At 38.3% G+C, this 22,779-nt stretch overlaps 3 protein-coding genes across 4 annotated transcripts in view; 2 read left to right on the top strand and 1 right to left on the bottom strand.

The window, feature by feature from the left end:
• Positions 1 to 609: 609 nt before the first annotated feature.
• LOC118644454 lies at positions 610 to 7,207 on the top strand. Its single transcript, XM_036283048.1, has 2 exons — positions 610 to 1,805; positions 1,859 to 7,207. Exons 1-2 carry the CDS (start codon positions 610 to 612, stop codon positions 6,099 to 6,101), a joined length of 5,439 nt encoding a protein of 1,812 aa, XP_036138941.1. The 3' UTR covers positions 6,102 to 7,207.
• Positions 7,208 to 7,333: 126 nt separating this feature from the next.
• Positions 7,334 to 15,133, top strand: LOC105829195 (mediator of RNA polymerase II transcription subunit 22). 2 transcript variants are annotated; one of them, XM_036282473.1, is made up of 2 exons: positions 7,334 to 13,934; positions 14,652 to 14,671. In XM_036282473.1, the coding sequence occupies exon 1, from the start codon at positions 7,384 to 7,386 to the stop codon at positions 9,448 to 9,450; it is 2,067 nt and encodes a 688-aa protein (XP_036138366.1). In that variant the 5' UTR covers positions 7,334 to 7,383; the 3' UTR covers positions 9,451 to 13,934; positions 14,652 to 14,671. The 2 variants fall into 2 exon arrangements, with proteins under 2 accessions (XP_036138366.1, XP_012523327.1); XM_012667873.3 differs by having other exon boundaries at positions 13,551 to 13,934; positions 14,652 to 15,133.
• Positions 15,134 to 15,196: 63 nt separating this feature from the next.
• Positions 15,197 to 22,779, bottom strand: part of LOC105829194 — a 41,426-nt gene continuing 33,843 nt past the window's right edge. Inside the window, exons 3-4 of the mRNA XM_012667872.3 lie at positions 17,773 to 17,947; positions 15,197 to 17,515 (exon numbers count right to left, since the gene is read on the bottom strand). Coding sequence (XP_012523326.2) covers positions 17,283 to 17,515; positions 17,773 to 17,947 — 408 coding nt within the window. The 3' untranslated portion in view covers positions 15,197 to 17,282. The remainder of the gene's footprint in view (positions 17,516 to 17,772; positions 17,948 to 22,779) is intronic.

Here is a 22,779-nt window from a genome sequence, read left to right on the forward strand (position 1 = left end):
GCCAGGCCACCAACCCCCAGCCCACCCCCCAAACCTCAGACGCCAGCACCTCAACAGACGACCTTCCCTTCATCGATTACTCCCCCCTTGAAGCCCTTTCACCCCTAACGCCGAATGACTTCGACGACCTAATAGGCTCCCTTGTAAACCCCGACCCTATCACGGAATAGCATCGCACATGTACCCCCCCCCCCCGCTTTTCTTCATTCCCCTTTTATTATAATTTGTTCCCCCTTTGGTAGTAAACAATAAAGAAAGTAGCAGTATAAAACAAGAGTAATTGCCTAAAAGTCATTCTATTCGCCTACGCACTAATCCTCCTATACCGATCCTAGCTCTCGACATCCCGAGGTATTGCCGGCCCAGCAGGTAGCCTCAAAAGCATAGAGAGCGCCACTATTTTCAGCGACTTAGGTACGCCGGAAGTAGGAAGGTCCGTCCTCCGGGACGTGACAAGTTAAATAATCTTTTTGGTGGCAGCGGTGGGATTGTGTCAAAAGGATCGATCGGAGCAACGCGTAATAGAATAAAATCAACTAAAACCATAAGGATCAAGCATTCGAATATTCGATTTGTTCAGTTTCGATCTTATCATTATTTTGCCTAATCATGCCTTTAACGAGATCACAAGGATCCAATCCCCCTTCAGAAGGTGAACGAGAGCCGGTTACTACCCCTCCTTCATTAACGGCCTCTGAAATTGAAGCCCTTAATCGCAAGCTTAATGAGAAAGAGAAACAACTCCAAATGCAAGCAGAAACACTAAAGAAAAAGCAAGAAGAAATGGACAGGATCCGCCAGCAACTAGATGACGCACAAGAACAAATACAAGATGACGTGCCTGAAATCATTAATGCAAGAATGACCCGTTTAGAACAGACCATAGCATCATTAGCTACAGAGTTACCAGAATTATTGAGTTCCATGTCGAGACACATTTCAGAAATACAAGAGAATTCTCATTGCTCTCAGCGAAGCAACGAGCGTCGGGATAACACTCCGCGACCTAAATCACCAGAATCGCACTATATACGGCTTAAAGATGTTATTGATAGTATCCCTAAATACGATGGCCATAAAATGTCTGTTTTCCAATTTTGTAAAATATGCGAAAAGGCTCTTAATCTTATTCCAACATGGCAGGAATACCATCTGGTGCAATTAATAATAAATAAACTATATGGTCACGCATATTCAGCCATCGAAGGGACAGAATACAATTCGGTATTTGAGCTGACTCGAAGACTACGAAGGATTTTTGGACCCAATAAATCCTGCGATCAGTATAGAGGCGAATTGGCCAATATTTATATGAGACCTAACGAAAATCTGTTCGACTACATAGAGCGTGTAAAAGAGTTACGCACCGCCATCATAGATGAGGAAACCTGCATGACCGGATATATCGATCCCTCCATACGAGATACCATTGAAGGGAACGCCAAAGAAAGCTTTGTTAACGGGCTACCGTCCGATCTTCTGATAAGAGTAAAATTGCAAGGATATTACTCCTTAGACGATGCCATTATGACAGCTATCCAATTATCAAAGCAGTTGGAAGCCGAGAATTTGAGGAAACGCAACACGATTCTTAAACCGCCACCTATGATGCGAGCTGACGTTTATAATGGAGGAAAACGTCCTCCAGATAATAGTAGGGATATGCCGCATAACAAACCCCCTGTTGCCTCCCAAGCCCCTTTCATCAAACCCTTGATCCCGGGACCACCAGGTCCCAACGCGCCTCAGATTTGTTTTTACTGTAAATCACCAGGTCATTTTATGAGAGATTGCCAGAAACTTTCGTATCGCAGAGCGAACGGAGGCGCACCCTCAGCTTCAGCCGCTATGCACGCAGGTTCGGGAAACTTGAGAAGCGCCCCGGTAATGAGCGGCGTCCGCCGGGATGCAGCTCCTATAGGACGCCCGTCAACGAGCGTGTTAACTGTGAAGGAACCGGAAATTGCCCCTCTGCCTACATCGCCCGAATAAATACGGAAATTAAGACCAGCTGTTATCCAATGGTGACGCTATCGTCCCCAGATCTTCTGAGGCGATGTGTCTTTATGATTGACTCTGGCTCAGGAGTAAACCTCCTCAAAGAGAGTTCAATCGATATAACGATCCCATGGGAAGACGAACGATCATACCTGCTTCACGGAATATCTTCCCTACCTGTCGAAACTTTGGGATCCGTTTTAATACAACTTGTGGGCAAACCTACGCTTTTTCACATCGTTCGAGATTCTGTTGGATTTGTTCAGGATGGAATTTTAGGCAATCAATTTCTTCAGGATCGAACTGCTAGCATTAATTTCAGGGACCGTTATCTTCATTACGACAACAGCGCTATTCCGTTTTCTGAAATAACTAGTACTAAGATAACGAAGAGAACTATCTCACCCTTCTTCGTGAATGTTACCAACCCCGAGAAAACTAGTGGATACATACCTCGTACCACTCTGACGAAAGGACTATTCTTTGGAGATGCTATTGTAACAAATGTGAAAGGAAGAGCTTACTTACCGATCGTTAATACGACGGACACTGACTATAAGGTAGAGATTCCCTCCTTAGAACTGGAAGACTTTGATTTGGTTGACCCAAGCAATATTGATACATGCAACTCAAGTGATTATAAAGAAGAAGAATCTAAAAATCATTCTGCCCAGACCCTAGGGCACGGGGCGGACGATTCTTGTGTGATAAGAAATAAAATTCACGAGTCGAATGATACTCTCGTTGGGAATTCGTTAGCGGAAAACCGTGCTAAACCCGAGTCTGACGGTACTCTCGCTAAGAATTCGCCCGCGGAAAATCATTTTGAAGCAGGACAGCTCACTGAAACCCCCGGGAAAACAGGAGCCGTGGCTGTTTCCAACCTTTTGTATTTTTGCGAGATAAATCAGGACAATGAGGATCGCCTTTTTGAAATAAAAAACTTGTTGCGCTTGGATCACTTAAACTCAGAAGAGAAAGATAGTATCTTGTCTCTTATTGCTAGACACGCGGATAGATTTCATCTTCCGAAGGAGAACCTTGGAGCGACTAATGCCGCTGAACACTCTATACCCACAATTAATGATGTTCCGATACATACTAAGCAGTATAGATTTCCCCCGGTACATAAAGCAGAGATAGACTCTCAAGTCAATAAACTACTGTCGAGCGACATGATAGAATATTCTAGTTCTCCGTACAACTCCCCCGTGTGGATTGTGCCAAAGAAACCCGACTCCCTTGGCAACAAACAGTGGCGAATGGTCATTGACTACAGAAACCTTAATGAGAAAACCATTGGAGATGCTTACCCTCTCCCGAATATAACAGACATTCTAGACCAGCTCGGGAGTGCAAAGTATTTTTCTGTCCTTGATTTGGCATCGGGATTCCACCAAATCCCTATGGCCCCGAAAGATGCGCCCAAAACGGCCTTTTCTACTCCCTACGGGCATTATCAGTTTAAGAGGATGCCCTTCGGATTAAAGAACGCACCCTCTACGTTCCAAAGATTAATGGATAACGTACTTTCAGGACTTCAAGGAAACGAACTATTCGTGTACATGGACGACATAGTAATCTATGCCCGATCACTAAAGGAACATGAGGTAAAATTCGAAAGACTAATGAAGAGGTTAAAAGCAGCTAATCTACAGTTACAACCTGACAAGTGTGAATTTTTGCGTCAGGAAGTCGCCTATCTAGGGCACATAATTTGCGCAGATGGCGTCCGCCCCGATCCTAATAAGGTCGAGGCTGTGATCAAATTTCCCGTCCCCAAAAACGTTAAAAACATTAAGCAATTTCTCGGACTAGTTGGATATTACAGAAAATTTATCCCCAACTTCTCAAAAATAGCGAAACCACTGACAGACCTTTTAAAGAAAGATACGATATTTAATTGGCAACAGAAACACACCGAAGCTTTTGATATCCTGAGACTTTCATTGTGCTCAGAGCCAATTCTGCAATATCCTGATTTTAACAAACCCTTTACCTTGACTACAGATGCTTCCGGATATGCGATCGGTGGAGTCCTCAGTCAAACATGCACCGGACAAGACCTACCCGTCGCATACACGTCGCGAACGTTAAACAAAGCAGAGCAGAATTATTCCACTATCGAAAAGGAATGTCTAGCCATCATCTACTGTATCAATCATTTTCGACCCTACTTATATGGACGGAAATTTACGATCGTAACCGATCACAAGCCTTTGGTATGGCTTCACTCTGTTAAAGACCCTTCTTCTAGACTCTGGAAATGGAGAACAAAACTAGCCGAATATGAATATGAAATAAAATACAAAAAGGGACAATTGAACTATAATGCGGACGCCTTATCTCGGAACCCTCCAGACGTGGTTGCACTACCACTGAGCACCAACGACGTGACCCCTCCCCGACCTCCCAGCCCCGACGTGATCATCGAAGAATGCAGTGAGAACGGAGATAGTGATGACGAAGATAATGAAAATGGGAGCAGCCATAACGAATATGACCCCAACCAATTCACTGAGACAGATAACGAAGGCGACGAACCCTCTTACGAAGAAATAATCGAACCTACCCATATACAACGCAACATTGTCCCTACGCCTCAAGGAGAACAACCATTGGTCAGGTTAACCATAAAGGAAACTCGCGATAATTTGCTAGATCGTCCTGATAATCATGTTATTTTTATACATTTGAATGGAACACCCTTTGATAGCGGCGCTCGTGAATACCAAAAACGAAATCTGTTACCCAAATATCAAAATCTCAACTACGAGAGAGCCAACGTTATAATGCGAAAAAGGAAATACGTTTTGATATCGATACCAATAAAATTTAACCAACGTACTCCAATTGAACCTCAAACCCTAGATAATTCATTACAATCTCTTGTCGATGTTATAACGGAGTTACAGCTTACGTCTCTTAGCATCAGCAAGACAAATTTTTTCGACGATCTTCCATGGCAATACGTGGAAAAACGACTTCGAGCCCACTTGACGGACATCCCCTTGAACCTTATCATCTGTAAAAATCTAATACGAACACCTGACCCACAGACCCGAGAGGCATTGATAACTGAAAGCCACGCATCCGCGTGCGGCGGTCACAAAGGAGTGACAAAAACATATAATCGATTAAGGGTTAACTATTACTGGAACACTATGAAAAGGGATATTCAAAAATTTATTCAACGGTGTCGGCTATGCCAATTGAAGAAATTAACTAGGGTAAAAACCAAGCAACCAATGATTATCACCGACACCCCTGGGGAAGCCTTTGATAAGCTCTCCCTCGATATCGTGGGACCGCTTCCCATTACAAGGAACGGAAGTCGCTATATACTCACCATGCAAGATCTATTAACTAAGTACTCTCTTGCTGTCCCTTTGGGAGAAGCTACCTCCCTGACTATAGCTGACGCTTTCGCAAAAAAATTTATTTGTATTTATGGCACACCTAAGGCTATTCTGACTGATCAAGGAACAAATTTTCTGTCATCGTTAATCCGTAGTCTCACACGGAGATTCGGAATTCAACATTTTAAGACTACGGCATACCACCCTCAGTCTAATGGATCGTTGGAGAGATCTCACCACGTGCTAATGGAATATCTACGCACGCAGGTAGAGAAAGAGGAAAACTGGGACGAATATATGGAGTTAGCTATGTTTTCATATAACACTAGCGTTCATGAGGGAACTCAATACTCCCCTTTTGAATTAGTCTTCGGAAGACTAGCTCGATTGCCCTCAGCACACCTTCCAATTGACGAAATTCTCGAGACTACCTATTACGAATATTTATCTAATCTATTTAATAAATTACGCGATTTACAAGAAGACGCTCGACTCAATCTCACTAAGGCAAAACAGAGAAGTAAGCACTATTACGATAAGAAATCACACCCCCAAAGGTTTGAAGTAGGTTCATATGTATTTCTATTAAAGGAACCTTTTAAGGGAAAATTTGCCGCCCAGTATCGTGGACCCTATCTTATTACAGAAATATTGCCCAACAACAATGTCAAATTGCTAATTGGCAGGCAAACCCGCATCGTGCACACGGACAAATTAAAAATTGCGCATATAGATCCTGGATAAATTTTTAACATTAATTTATATGTTCACAGATGCCAACGGCGAACCGCGGACCCTTCAAACTTCTTGATTTTGCATCGCCGCCTTCGCTAGTAGTAAATCACTATTTGAATTTCGCTCAATGTTGCCGAATCTTCGGTTACATCGAGCCCGGGAAAAGCACCTGTATATGTCAAGAGTGTCTCATACGATATGTTTCCCTTCCAGATCAAGAATTCTACGAAAAAACCTTAACCCATTTTGCCAAAGATGGACCACAAGAATTTTATATATACTGTACTATCTGTCGCGCGGGGCTATTAATTCAAAACCCCATCGCGTGTTGCCCCGACTGTACACGTGCACACGCGCTCATGTTATCACAAATCAGGCTGGAAGGCCGTGATTACCGAGCCTTGAATTTTGGAGTATTCCTCCACGCAGGGCAGGATTTCCGTGTATCACCGTCCTGGGAAGTCCTCGTCCAAGGGCATAACTCTTAAGTAATACTATTGAAATCGGAATCTTACAGGATGTGTCCCCCAAGCGTCGGTCGATCCTACACAGGATTGCTCCGCAACTACCCAGACATTTACCAGGTCCGATGCATAAAAGGAGCAATATACATCCGGACTGACGTCCCGGAAACAATTAGGCTATGCTTGAATTGCTGGGAGAAAAACCCTATACCCACATTTAGCAGGAATTTTTATCATAATTTTACGTACGGTTACATAATCCGCCATAAATGTTTTGCGTGTCACGAGTTCCTTGTTGCTGAAAGACCTCTCTCGGAATGTCTGGATTGCTTGATCGGGTACATATGTTGTATAAACCACTTCAGAGCTCAAGGGACGTCCCTTGACCGTATTACCTTTCTATTATTTGACACTAAGCGATCCGTACTTCTTAGAGGCTTAATAAGGCCTAGCGACAACGACAATATAGGCTCTGAATCTAGATTAGAACCATATTACATGTAAACCTTTAGCTATACTTACTACCGTAAACAAATATTATCTAAGCGTACTCTATTATATATATTACAATACACAACTATAGAAATGTTAACTACAAACTTATTTACATAATTATCCTCGCTTTTATCGATACACATTACGCATACAAAATAGAAATGATAAACACAAAAACAACCAAATATTTGCGTGCGAAATAATGTACGTGCATATACATGTAAACAACATACCATGCTAACAATACCTAAGTATATACGTTATTTACGACTAATAAATTAATATGAAAAATTATATCCATCTTTATTTATAAATCTTATGTATTCCAGATTATGTTATTCTATCTTACGTTTGTAATATTCATATCGAGCGGAAGCGCTCTTATGGGTTTCGACTGTGGTGGGCAACACCTAAATGTAACCACAATATCGCTGCTTGACGTCGGGGAATGCAATCTCAACATACGGAAGCCAAACACCACCCAAGTGTATATCCAACTCCTGCAACTCTCCGAGTACCGTCACGCTGAAATCATGCAATGCAAGGTGGAAATTTCACGAACCATATACAAATGCGGAATGTTTCATCACATTTCCATTGTGAATAATGGACAAGCTGATTATGTCCAAGAAACCGGATACGCCCAATGTAAGAGACTGCTTCAAGACGGAACCATCTCTATGGGTGCAGAAATCTATTTACATGGAATACGAGTGAACCAAACTACAACCCGGAGCATCACTCTTGCCGGAAGAATCGACTCAGATGGCAAGTGCCATACCGTGCAGCAATATTCTGACCCTTACGGAACCTGGGATGACGTAATGGTCCAAGGTGTTGTCAAGATCACTTTGAAGTCTTCTTACGTTCCCGTAAACCTGGACGCGGGGAAAATAATGCTGAAATCGGGGACGGTGTGTCCACTGAAGGACGGATTCTGCATTGATTCCGAAGACGGGTACACTTATTGGAAACCCGTCCCAGTAACGACTTGCGATTTCCATCAGTATGATGTCCTATATGAAGGTACAGCCTCTAAAACTCAAGAGGACATCGACGACTTGTCGTCACCTGTAATATATAGCCTGGTTGCACAAGATATAACCTTCGCATTAACTAAAACCAAGGAACTGCAACTGTGCGGATACACCCTCTTTCGCACAGAACACCCTAAGCTGTTCATACTTGAAACTAGGAGAGGAGACGCTCCTCTCCGCCGCGAACAAATCGCCATGGAAAACTTAGACATCTTCACGTACATGAACTCCAAATTCGTGTATGTCGAAAAACATCTACGTCAGCAAATGGTGACGCTGTATCACAATGTCATGCAGCAAAAATGCGAGTTAGAAAGGCAAGTCATCACCAATACCTTATCTTTCGCTACTCTACAACCTGACGAGTTCGCCTACCGACTCATGAAAGGCCCCGGATATATGGCAGTCATGTCAGGAGAAGCCATTTTTGTTATTAAATGTATACCAGTCGATGTCAAGATAAGGCATACCAAAGAATGCTACAACGAATTGCCAGTAACTCTTCACAATAAAACGTTCTTCCTGACTCCAAAGTCTCGAATAATCACCAAATATGGAGTCCAGAAGGAATGCGACCACAAATTACCTACGCTATATCGTGTCGACAACATGTGGGTCCAGTTTACGCCTGATCCACAGGAACGTCAGATACCTCCTCAACAGTTACAGCCGATGACCAAACTCACATGGAAGTATTTAACACCTGCTCCTCTTGCTGACAGCGGAATCTATTCCAAAAAAGACATCGAGAGAATCAGAGAACACATTATGTTTCCTGCAGAGAAACCAGCTCTTCTTAACACTATCGCTAGAGGACTTGTCGGACATACATTCGACTCCAACAGCGTCTCAGTATCCAATTTATTGGATGAAGCGTCTCTCAACAAAATCGTTGAGAGCGCAACTTCCAGAATCTGGAAAGGATTCCTAACATTTGGATCCGCCACCGCCGGAATTTTCGGCATATTCCTGATCATCCGCATCATAAAGCTTATTATTGACACTGCTATCCATGGATATGCCCTCCATACCGTCTACGGATGCAGCATGCACCTCCTTGGAGCTATATGGAGCTCTCTAACGCACCTGCTACTCCACCTGGCTCACGGACCGCCCAAAAAACTTGAAAACCAACAGCGTGACACGACTCAGGAGCAACTCCTTGAAGCAACCCATCCCCAGGAACTTCCCACGTCAATACAACCCACACCAGGCCCCATGTACAACTGGAAAGGTTACAGCGATAATGTGCCAACTGCACCTAACTCTAAGTACAATACGTATACCTATAAAAATCTGTCAGAACGCCTAGATATGGTAGAACAAATTCCTCCGAATACATCGGAATTTGTTCAAAAATAGGGGGGAGATGTGACGTCCCGTCGTCCCAACCCCTCCCCTTTTTCTTTTTTTTCCTATTTCTATATTTTTACTTATATTTATCCTCTATTAACCCCATGGCTTTCCCTGATACTTATGTATACCCGCAAAATAAGAATTAAGGTCCATTTGAATGTGACAAAGTACAGACTACTAGAGTAGTATTGAACTGACTCAGCATGACAATCTGAGCAGACCTAAGACCCCAGATGCTTATTCTTGAATCATACTCGGGGAGCCATCTAGCGTACTAGAAGTAAACTAACACGCGATTCAGTCCTATATATTATTGATACCTTTTCAATTTCACTACTCACGCTTATTTTAAAATTCTGAATGACTGCTTTTCGCAATTATGATGGTTATATCAAGCTTAATATTGTTTATGGGAAAATTAAAATTATTCACGAGATATAATCATTTAAGGGTCTTACTCGAGACTACATAAGCAAAATATTAATTAACGAATGAAAATCGTTATTAAATAAATTAATCTTACTAATCTTACCAAACTAAAATAACTACTCTGAGGTTTATTATACCAACTCTTCGTGAACCTAACTATTAATTATCTAATTGGTTATTGCTAATAAACAATTAGATCTTATAAAACTAAAGATACAACTAGTAGACAAATTACTGCGCCGACCCTGTGCAAATAAGAATTATGTTTTATTAAATAAGAATTGCATTTTATTAATTAACTCATTATTCTATTAAGTTTTAAAAGATATTGCACCAGCCTTAAACAATAAAAGTCATTGTTATAATCAATCTAACTATGAAACATTGAAATCTTATAAAACTTTATCCTTTTCTGACGTAAAAGGTCTCACTCAAAATAAATCTTGATTAGCTCTATGGTCTATGAATGCAATTATCACAGATATAATTAATTAAATAACAATCACTTTTACTATACTATCCTGCGAATCTTATATTAATACTGAAACTCTACTATAAGTTAAGAACAAATTTTAAGGCTTCTGCAAAATATTCGACAAGGCATATAAAATTGTTAAGGCGCATACAATTGTGAATATTAATTAAGGATAATTTTAATCGGCCGAAACGTAATTAATAATATGTATCGGCACATATTGCTTATAAATCGGCATTACTCTTGAAGCCTGAGAAATAGTAACTATTTGAGAAATCATCCGCGCCAATTTGAAACATGGTCAATCCCAAAATCATATTGAAGCAGATTCCATTAATAAGACTCGAGAGAATTAAATAATATTTTCTATTAAAAGGCTTCCAAGAACAAGATGCTGCACCGCGACAGGTGATGCAATCGATGATACATACTTTAACATTGAAAAATCTGACATCGAGACTGTTTAGACTATCTGATAACTTTGATATCGATATGCCGCCGATTTCACCCTACTCATCTATGCATCGGAACTAGGGCAACCGATGCAGGCGCGGGGGCGGGTAATTAATATGCATTATAATATAAAAGACAGTACCTTATCCCGGCGCGACACTCTCCAGTATCGTTACAGTAACATCTCCGTAACAGTTTCAAGTAATCGCGATATTTCGGAAAAGAATTTCGGTGATAGTTCGGAATTCCACAAGGAGCAAGGTTCCGGCGATCTGTCGGAATCCGAAAAAGGGAAAACAAGATCTTAGATTGTGGCCCTTGCGGACCCAGAGTCATCCGTAAGTACCAGCAGTCTCATTTAAATTAAAAGTTATTATTGTTAGTGTGACTTTATATTGTCTTGCGAATTTATTGCGTGAACCTCATATGTGATTATATATATATATATATGTGTAGAACTTATATCTCAGTGATTGATCAAGTTATCTGTGCGAATCAGAAATAATCTTAAATTTTGTGAAGTTCAGAACCTTTCAACTAAAAGATAGTAATTAATCATGCCCAGCTTGAATTTAACAACAAAACTATTAAGGTATGATTAATTACACACCGTCTAGAATATTCAAATTTTGAGAGTTAGCAAAATTGACGACTATTAAGTGATACAGTATTATTCTGATATGAACAAGAGAAATAATCAATTCTATACGATCTTGATCGATCATACCCATTGTGAATTATTATTTCGTCGCACGCACTTGCGAACTGTCTTATCGTACGTTCTTGTGAATTTCTTGTTTTGCCCATTATTTGTGAATCTCTATTTCTTTTGTAGACGCTGAACATTATTATTATTCTGTTATGCATTGAATATTTTAGTGGTCTGTAAATCGTGAATTATTGCTGGTTGTCTTATTATACTAACCTTATCGAGAAGACGAACAATGATGATGAATTAATTATTACTCGTGCGCGATACCTCGTAAAATTATTAATTATCTTGACGATACTAAATTTCTTTGCGAATTATTAATTTAGAGAACCAATCATTCCGGTAATATTAAATATTGTTGTAATTTATGATGTTGAATAATTTCTGTTCCAGAAATTATTGTAAATAATTATGCTAAACGTTTTTATGAAATTATTACTCATCTCGTTAATATATTATATTGAATATTTTCGGAATCTAATTGTTCAAATAATATTGAATATTTTCCCTAAATTAGTACATTAAATATTTCACTGAGTCATTACTCGTCTTATTAATATAGAATATTAAATATTTTCGTGCTTTGGTAGCTCGACCCTATCTTGAACTTATCGTTTAATTACTCTTGCGAATCTATTATTCCTGTAGCATCGAATTTATCCAAATTATTATACCCAAAATATTGTTAAAATTATTGTTACTTAAACAATATTTCCCTGCGAATTACTAGTATGATAATTATCTAAAATTTATTGTAACTTTATAGTACAATTATTATAAATTGTTTAACCTTATTGAATACCATTACAAATAATTATTTTGAATAATTCTTGTGAACCTCTTAATCTTCATCAAATTAAACGTTACTCTGATTCTATTTCGTTGAATTATTACTACCGAATGTCCCCGTATATCACCATTTAGAATATCATTCCGAATTCAACACATTAATGGCAACATCTTTAACCATTAATTATTCAACATCTTTTCCGCATCCCTGCCATTATTCAACCTGAGTCCCTCTTAGTCCCCAATAAATTCGTATTGCTTGAATTTTCCTGCAACCTTGTTTGAACGCTCTTTATCGTCCGACGTAGATAAACATACCCAATAGCCATACTATTTGTCTTAAAGATTTCGCAACTGTGGTAGTAACGGAAAACAGGCCAACGTCCGAACGCGAGACAAAAAGCCTTGTGTCCGTGGTCTATGCAGGTCCTCAGGTTTGCATGTGCTGAGAGACCCCGGTAGAAACGCATCCGCCTATAACCGAATAGTTGCTTGCGGCGAGCGTAGATCGGCATAGACAAAGTTGTGAATCCTTTCTTCTGCTAATAGTATGGGCTTACGCGAATAATAACAACTATTAAGAGCAAGACATAAAAGTCCTTCCGTCTCCTTCCCCTACAAAACACTAAATCATTCAATTTTATCTCTCCTTAGGACAGCAAGCTCATCTATCATCCTAACTTTAGTCAAGACAGGGTAAGGTTTCGACTATCCTTATTCAAATCCAAGTCCATTCACGAAGTTCCTCATTTCTTCATTTATGTAGATGACGCCACCAGCAGACTACACGCGGAGGAGGCGCTTTTTCCGCCGCTACGAGCAATACGTGGGGGCGCGCTCGCGCATTCTACGCCTAATCCGTTCCATAGATTTAGATGTTCCCCACTTATTCAATCTAACTCACCAAGCCGCTCAAATTCAAATAGCATTAAACTCAAGTACGAGAGCCTGCTTCGGGTTAACCCCCGTGGAGGTGAATGAGCGCCAGGCCACCAACCCCCAGCCCACCCCCCAAACCTCAGACGCCAGCACCTCAACAGACGACCTTCCCTTCATCGATTACTCCCCCCTTGAAGCCCTTTCACCCCTAACGCCGAATGACTTCGACGACCTAATAGGCTCCCTTGTAAACCCCGACCCTATCACGGAATAGCATCGCACATGTACCCCCCCCCCCGCTTTTCTTCATTCCCCTTTTATTATAATTTGTTCCCCCTTTGGTAGTAAACAATAAAGAAAGTAGCAGTATAAAACAAGAGTAATTGCCTAAAAGTCATTCTATTCGCCTACGCACTAATCCTCCTATACCGATCCTAGCTCTCGACATCCCGAGGTATTGCCGGCCCAGCAGGTAGCCTCAAAAGCATAGAGAGCGCCACTATTTTCAGCGACTTAGGTACGCCGGAAGTAGGAAGGTCCGTCCTCCGGGACGTGACAATATGCTGTGCTGTGCTGTGCTGTTGTGTGTTCTTGCGTCTTCCGATTTCGGTGACAGTGTTGCACGTGTTATTTCATTTTCGTGCGACACGATGGCCACGCAACGTACGCTTCCTCAAAGTAAAGAAGCGTTATTGAAATCGTACACAACGAGATTAAAAGACGATGTGAAATCCATGCTGGAAAACTTTGAAGGTATCTCTCTAACCTATGTCTAGATATTCTAACCTGTCGTTTGTAGGCGTCTGCCTTTAATAATTAGGCTTTTATCTTGTAGTTGACTTTTATGAGCTTTTGTCTTTTTCTATCAAACCGTATATTAATTTTTCCGCACGTATTTCAACTGCAGAGAATTTAACAGTAGCTGTAAGGAACAGACTATTGCATCTTTTAAATTTAATGTTGGTCTTTATCCAGGTATTTGGATTTTCATCCTTTAAGAAGTGTAGTGTAAATTTATTTATAGTCTATTATTTTGCGATTTGCTATTGTTTCTTTATAATAGAATATTTTTCTAGAGTATACTCATTCAAAATTTATTATATTTTTATATGGACAGAACTAGGAATCGAGATCAAATAATAGGAAAATTTAAAAACAAATTATCTATTAATTATTCTTAACATTGTAAACTATCTCTCATAATAAAGTTAAAAGATATAATAAAAATTTATATTATATCAGGATATCAAAATATAAGTTTTTAATGTTATTTAATAATTATATAAAAATTTCTTTGTGCTCATATGCACACATATGTATGTGTTGTATGCATAATTTGAAAGGTGGTAAATTTGTATTAAGTAATACTTATATTAAATAGTATTTGTATTAAATAAAACAATTTGCCTTATCTTTGGCTTTATGGTTTTTAATATCTTAATAATTCTAGTTTGTTTCTGTTGTTTCCAGAGATAATTAAACTTGCAAAAGGAGAAAATGACTCACAACTATCTCGAATGACGCAATGTGAGCAAGATACATACGAAATGCATGTCAGAGCGGCTAATATTGTACGTGCTGGCGAGTCATTGATGAAACTAGTCTCTGACATAAAACAGTATTTAATCCTGAATGATTTTCCCTCTGTAAATGATGCTATAATACAAAATGGAAAATTATTTAGGACTAAGCAAGTAGAATGTGATCAAAAACTGGCTTCCTTGAGGGATGATATGGCGGCGGATTTATATGATTTGGAAGAAGAATATTATACTTCGATATATAAATAACCCTTGTTTAAGATTAGCACTACTTTAACATTAATTTAAGCTTAATTTAACACTAGTCCTGTAATATATGTGAGACTGTTTTTTAATTCGAATCACAAAATGATTCATTTATTCAACTTGTATATTATCCGTTTATTTAAATAAATAGGATTAATTTTTCATAACTTTTATACTATCTTTTTTTAATCACATGGAAATTTATAAATGAGAGTCCGGAATAAGAAATAAGGAGTAATTGTCTCTTTTATTACTTTGATAGTTTGTAACACATAGACAATACATCACACGATACTTTTACATGTTTAAGAAGGTAGTAATATAGATCCAAGCTTCAGTTATATTAATAGTCACCTCACAATTGTCTCCGCTTATATTATTGTTTACTTGAAATTATTTTGTCTTTTATGATTCTGTACATTGGTAATTTACAAAACTGTTACATATCTCGCCTGTACTGGAGCAAGAAGATTACAATTGATTTATTGATAAATTAGAAAAGATCTATACGTATACAGTTTTAATTTGGAATGTTGCACAAATGTAATCCGACTTGCTTCTCAAAATGTTCGTGTAGCAACGAAGAGTATCGACTTGTTGAGTCTGACAAATAATTGGAAATTATGTTTATGTTTTACGCTAGAAAAAGATTAACAAAAATATCACAGTGTAAGACACAACGCTGTGACACAAAAACATGTCTTTCAAACAATGCGGTACATCACAAACTATTCGGTAAACTGATACAGCATTTAAATAAAGTAAATATATTTGAAATTCTAACAAAACGCGGCAGCAGTTTTACTTTTAATGCACCTCTATAATAAATTATCTTTTTAGCGCATTCTCTTTCGCTTGAATCAGTCCACTGTCCAAGTGATAAAATCATATTAACTACATATCGTTACACAATCATACATTATTAAATACCTACACCTACACGATTCAAAACAATGTTTTCGATTAGCCGTGATAACGCATTCGAAATGACAATACAATAGACAATACAAGAAATTAACACAAAAAAAGAACAAAAAGTAATACAAGAAAACTGATCTTAAAGCAATGAAATTTCTTGAACTTTCGTGACTCGATTAACTTATTTTGGATGGCTCCTTAAGACCCATAATAATTTAGTATATACAAAATTCAATTCCCTTAAAATTAATAATTAACATTAAATCGCCGTTTTTTTCTATGGAACTCGTATTAAAAAGCTATTAGTTTTATGTATTATGATTCTTGAAAAACAAATGCAAACTCAATATGAAAAGACATACGCTGTAATGGCTCATCTTCGCATTTGCAAGGCATAGTATGATTTGCCATACATTCAGTACAAATGACGATGTGTTTAGAAATTTACAATTCTTACAGTTTTGTCGAACTGGAACACTTATATTGTACATATACATTATTAAATATACTAAGTAGACTTACGTTCTACTTTGGCAAAAACGTTTACAAATCTAATCTCGTTTTTTTTTTTCGAACTTTTTTCCCCTCCAATTGAATCTCAAAGACATTCAATCGTTTGCCTTTTTTTCTACAAAAAGACTCGCATAAAACTCTGGCCTTTTACTGGCAGCTTGAACACTCACAGCTTGGCATTAAAGTAATCTCAAAAAGGTTACAAAACTGTCAATTTTCCCGCGTCGATTTTATTTTCTATTTTATAAGGTATGCCAGAAAGATGATATGCTTTCTTTATGTATTTTTTTCCTCCAAACAACGGAGTATCAGTCGTTGGGCTCTTCCTTTCGAGTGCTTTTACAAAAAAGCAGCACTGTAGCGTAGCTTGGCAGTTTTGATGATTCATTGTGTAGGAAAAGTCCGCTGATTTGACATAGCGTAACGATACAAAGTAAATGCATATACTTGGAATGATACTGTTAGTTCTTACTTAATCGTCTAAATAAACTTCGCTCTTAATACTCGACGCGTTCATGAGCGGAGATTGTGCTTTTGATTTCTTTCATAATTAAAAAAAAGTTCGCTTAATTTAATGTGCATTTGTGACGATGACTTAACTGTGGTCCAACATATCGTCCGATCACGAACGCGAACGTCTAAACTTGTTTTCTATGAAAAATTCGCTTTATATGATTATGTGAGCATTTGTCATAAATTATTTTTTATTAAAGTCCGTTATAATATATTGATTCTTTTGCATTTCTCGCGATCTTCTTGCCGCTAGGAAAAAAAGGAATACTTATTGTTAGCTCTTTATAGTTCCATTATCATTTCATTCGTCCGTCCTATTGCTGCGGAGGAACGTTGAGCGAATGGTCAAAGCATTATTCTGCATTTCTTTTCAATAAAGAAGATCGCCGGTCGTCTCCGAGCCCCAAGCGCCCGCGTCTTGAGCCGGTCTCAAATAATCCACTTCGCTCGCATTCTCGGTCTGTCCGGTTGTCGTTGTCGTTGTTGTTGCTGCTGCCGCAGCTGGGGTGGGGACCATCAGTATGGCCCTGGTAATACCCAGCTCGAAGCCTTCCGAAGACAGATCCACTTTGCTAGGTGTATAACTGGCTAGTCCACCACCACCTGCAAAAATAACGAGCACTAAGTAGCTGCACGGATGTACTTATTTTGCTTCAATCTTTTCCATCTATTCTATTTAGCTTCTGTTCGACTACTTGATAACAAAATTATTCAAATTCTTACCTTAGATCAAACAATTTCTATAGTTTTGCCAATATCTTGAATATCTATTTCGAGATTTATTAGTTTCTGTCTATTTTAATTATTTATCAAAATAGCTGCAAAAATGTTTTGCAAACGGGGCTAAAGTCTGATCTTACCGAGAAGAGATGGCATGCTCGTCGAGGAGATTTTGTTGTTGCTTAACGTAGACTGTTGCTCGGTCACGGAACTCGAGGTTTCGCCGTCCACGCTGCTGGTCTCGCCTTCGAGGATCGATGACTCGCTGGGATATTCAAAGGTACGCGTGGCGGTGTCGTCGAACTGTATTCGATGCTGAAATCATTACAACAACCCAATTAATCCGGTGTAAATGAGCATAATAATAATACGAAGCGATTTACATGGAAATGTCCGAGCGTTCGCGGACGGATAAATTAACGTGCACGCGCGCGGGGCATGAAGAACCGCTGCCGGGTGTGTGCCGGGGGAGTATTCGCATATGTAAACACGTGTTACGCAGCCACCGCGGCGATTTATGTTCGTCTTTTGCGCCTTCTGCGGAACAGTTAGACGTGGAAAAATTTTGCGAGGCGCGCGCGCGCGCGCTTCGTGTAATAAGCCCGTTGCCGCGCGCGGTACAAATGAGATGCGGGGAGAACAAACAACGGCAACCGAATGTAATGTAGCCTCGAATAACAGTAACCGGTCACACTCGGTGCTTTTTCGACCTGCGAGCAGTGAGTGGGGGGACGATCGCCCATCCGTCGTCGTCGTCTTCGTTCGTTGCATCTACGAATTGTTAAAAGAGAAAGCACTTTTGTTTCCTCTACAGAGGCTCAAACGTCAGTTATCGTATTAATATACAACAAAAATTTAGAAAATGAATACAATGTGTCTTCAATATAAATATATCTTTTCCTTATACAAGAACTACCACTTTTTTAATGATAAATTGTGTTTTTTGGAAAGTCACAATCAGATTCTATGGAGAAAAATTTTGAATATAAAAAAAGTAAGTTTCTTTTATTCCAAAATAATGTAATTTTTGGTTATCTAAATAATTTCTATTTATTTTATTTAAGCAACAAATATTGTACAGTTTATATTTTTCTATAAATTGCAATATTTATAGAAATTCCATACGTTCTGACATTTTTGGAAATAATATTTTATCCACGGGTATACGCCACACAAATATTCTGCGAGTATATTTCGGATTTGATGTAAAGCGAAGATTTGCATCAAATCTGCGACGTCAGCCTGGCGCGATAACAGTACCGGCGATTATTTCAACTAGGGGTTGACTGCTCGCCTCGTATAATTATACACATACACCGTTCTCTCTCTTCCCGAGGCATCGTGAGGCCTAAGACAAAAAAAAAACTAAATCGATCGACAGATCGATCTCAAAGCAGGATATTCCTTCGGGTGCACACGATCTTGAATTCCGCGCTCGCGACTCGATTAAATTATTATTATCATATGCCATCATTCTTTCTCGCCTTTCCGACGTTGCCGACGAGAGTTTCCCAAAACAACCGAACACCCAAGAGACGCGGAAAAGTCGCTTCATATTATACATATAATAAGTCGCGTTATCGCGCTTTCTAAAAACGTCGCTCCACTTTTCCGGGGTACTCCTCGTCGCGAATTGCAATTAGCATTTTCTCACCGAGCGAGTGAATGCGACAATCATGGACCGTTCCGGCCAGCTGGTTAAGTGGCATTAACAGCAAAACTTGAGGAACGAACGCAGGACTTTCCACAGCCATCGTCAAAGAGATCCCGTCCCCCCGTGCTTTCCTTCCCCGCGACGAGCGAACTTAAATAATACTACGCTTCAACGCCTCGATTAGATCCACCTCGTCAGATTCGGATCTTCTGTCGATCGTGAGAGAAATTCGCGTTGATATCGTTAAAAATAACGATCGAGCCTCTTGGCCGCGCGATAAAAAATGATAATGAAAGAGAAAAGCTCGATAAACACCCGCGACGATAATTAAATCGCGCGCAGGTGAAACATGCTGGTTCTCTCTTATGTATGCCACTGTCTAATCTACCCGATAAGATATTTTGATTCGTTGTCGTTCTCGATCTTAAGATGAAATCGAATGTTTGATTTCAATACATTGCAATTACGTGGCTTTGGCGTTGCGTATTTCGCGATTACGCATATAATTTCTCTGCTTGTGCGCACTGTAATTACGTGATTTACTGTCTCAAATTTTTACGAATGGTTCTGAATGGAAGGTAAGATCCTTGAAAGCTAATTATCTGGATATTTTTAATTGAATGTGGAAGTCAATTTTCATATCGTCTTTTGCGCGACAAGTTAATCACGTATATCGGCCGATATACGTATACAACTTGAATAGATTTATCTAAAAGTGGTTAAAATAACAAGGAAAAATATATTAAAGAGAGATACTAACAAAAAGATAAGGCGGCGATCTATAATCTCTGATATTGTTAAGTATACATAATTCAATTTTTTATTAAAAAGATATTCTGAATTTTTAGAATTTAAATGAGGTATAAATTTTTAATAAGTTGATTTTTTTTAGCATACGTTAATAAAAATAAGTAGATATTAAAATGTCCGAAACGGTATCTCTAAACAGTGATTAAAATTCTGTATATACAGACTGTATAAAGACAATTATTTTTATCTGCGGTTAATTTAATCTTTCTACGTGAAAGTATATCATGTTCACGTTTCTGGAAAAATAAAATTAATATAATTATTTGCCTTAAGAAGTAATACGCAGAACCAAGAATAAATTTAATAGCCAGTAACCGGTGAATGGATGTTCGCTGATTGCGAACATTTCACGGACAACTCAATGGACAGGGTGAAAATCTGTGTTTCTGAACAACGAATTTTATACATCAAGAATTTTCTTCTATTAGCAACATCATCATAAAAAGTGTTATGCTTTTCTAACGACGCTATAAGAAAACCCGGGGCGTCTTACGTTACTGACCATTTTCTCCTCTAATTTGCGATCGAAGATAGCAGCATGTTTTCAATCGCGAAGAGATGCCCAGAAAAAACGGAAATAAAGACGGCAACAGGAAGACTTTCTTCTCGGCGAGAAAATATTGCCGATAAACGTGGCGTGACGATTGGCGAGAAACGAATATGGAAAGTCTCTGTACGACGTGGACTGATAGAAGTGTATGCGTGTATAAAAAAAAAACTGCTCTAAAAGATGCGTGCAAATTATAGCACGAAGCCAGTTCATTGGCGCAACTGCTATATTGATTATTTTTACGAAGGATACAACCGGTTATCTTCGATCGATGGAGCGTGTCGTTACGTGTCGTATTGTTACGTATTGCTTATTGTAGAATTTTAAAAGATTTTAGAAAAAGAATTTTAAATTCTCGAAACTTCTACTTGAAAATAACCCTTTTCTATCCCTTTCAACCGTTTTTCTGTAGTATAATAGACAAGTCTGTAGTATAAAACTTTTTGTCTTGTTATTTTAATTTTGTAACCTATTACATAAAGATAAAAAAGACAGTTTCGAAGTTTGCGAAATTATCCGATATAGCTGTAATGGTTCTTATGCCTATCTATAACGCAATACGTCTTTCGCCAATCTAATTCTTATCTTGATCTTATCTTTTTAGCGATTCTCAAGAACTTCGCCCATTTTTATAAGGATTTTAGGCCATCGTGTCCAGTCATGAATATAAAATTTTGTAGATACTTATATGATAGTAGAAAAAAATAATTTAAAATTTTGAAACCCTCGCAAAAAGTAGTTCTGACCTAACGATGTAGTTTTGCTCGTTCAATAGTCATCAGAACTGTTCAACATGACGAATATGTCATTGCTATCATCAGAAGGTACCCGTATGTCATTAGGCAGGTATTTAGCATATACCATATACCAAATAATCAATATGATATGAACACAGCAGATATAGAAACTGATCTCACTAAGCATTGTAACTATCTTTCTAATAACATACAGATATCTTCTAAGCATAGCAATGATATATTCATCATGTTGGACAGTTCTGATGATGAGCCATCGAATGACTAAAATGACATCATTACGAGATCAGAATTACTTTTAGCGAAGATTTGAAAATCTAAAACTATTCTTTTCTTATAAATATTATCGTTATTATTTACAAAATTACATTCTATATTTATTCTCAAAAAATTGAAACAATTATTAATTAGGAGGCACCTGTATTATTATTTTAACAATTGATCTACGCTTTTCGTTAAGTGAAAATCTTAAGCTGAGTTTCTCAGATCTTGTTAATAACTTGTAACGGATGCATCTTCTACTCGGCAGATTATCGTATTATAATTTTGTCTTACCCATATGTATCGGTTGAATAAAGTTTGGTCAAGAGGACAGTATTTCTACTTTCTCTACACTTAAAATATTATGTTGCATCTTGCACGTAATAGTGTACTTTCGCTTCATTGGGTTACTTGCGAGAAGTGAATATATTTTAACATACTTTACTCGCATGTAAAATTTCATTAGCAATTCATCTTCTTGTTGTTGCAACTTTCAACATAAGGTTTGGTTTTTTACATTAGCATCAGTACATATTTTGTCTCGTGGTTGACGCGGACAATTAGAATTCTCTTAGTAAAGAAGAAAATGTATACAAGAAATGTTTGTTCCTTTTCGAAATTGCCGCGTGATGACAAGTATTGACTCGAGCGACTGCTTTAAAAGATGAGCCAGAAGTAAAAAGAAATAAAATAAAATAAAAGTAGGAAAAATATTGCAGTCGATGGTCTACTAATGACGTTTAACTTATTGTACATACATGTGTTTTCTTGGCACCTTCTCTACATAATCCTTCCTTTATTTTTCATTATTTTTACAAAAGTATAAAAAAATTCTTCAATAATTCGTATTATTTAAACATCTTTAAAAAGTATACACGGAGAGAATCTTTTCTTAAAATTTACCCTCAAAATCTGACAATTGTGGAATAATGTATGACCTCGAGGAATTTTACTATACTTTTTGGTAAAATTTACTAAAAGTATAGTGAAATTTACTATCTTTTAGTACAATTTACTAAAAGTATAGTAAATTTTACTAAAAACTATAGCAAAATTCCTCGAGGTCATACATTATCCCACAATTACCAGATTTTGAGGGTAAATTTTAAGAGAAAAA

The sequence above is a fragment of the Monomorium pharaonis genome, chromosome 2 (genome assembly GCF_013373865.1).
Source record: "Monomorium pharaonis isolate MP-MQ-018 chromosome 2, ASM1337386v2, whole genome shotgun sequence".
NCBI lineage: Eukaryota > Metazoa > Arthropoda > Insecta > Hymenoptera > Formicidae > Monomorium > Monomorium pharaonis.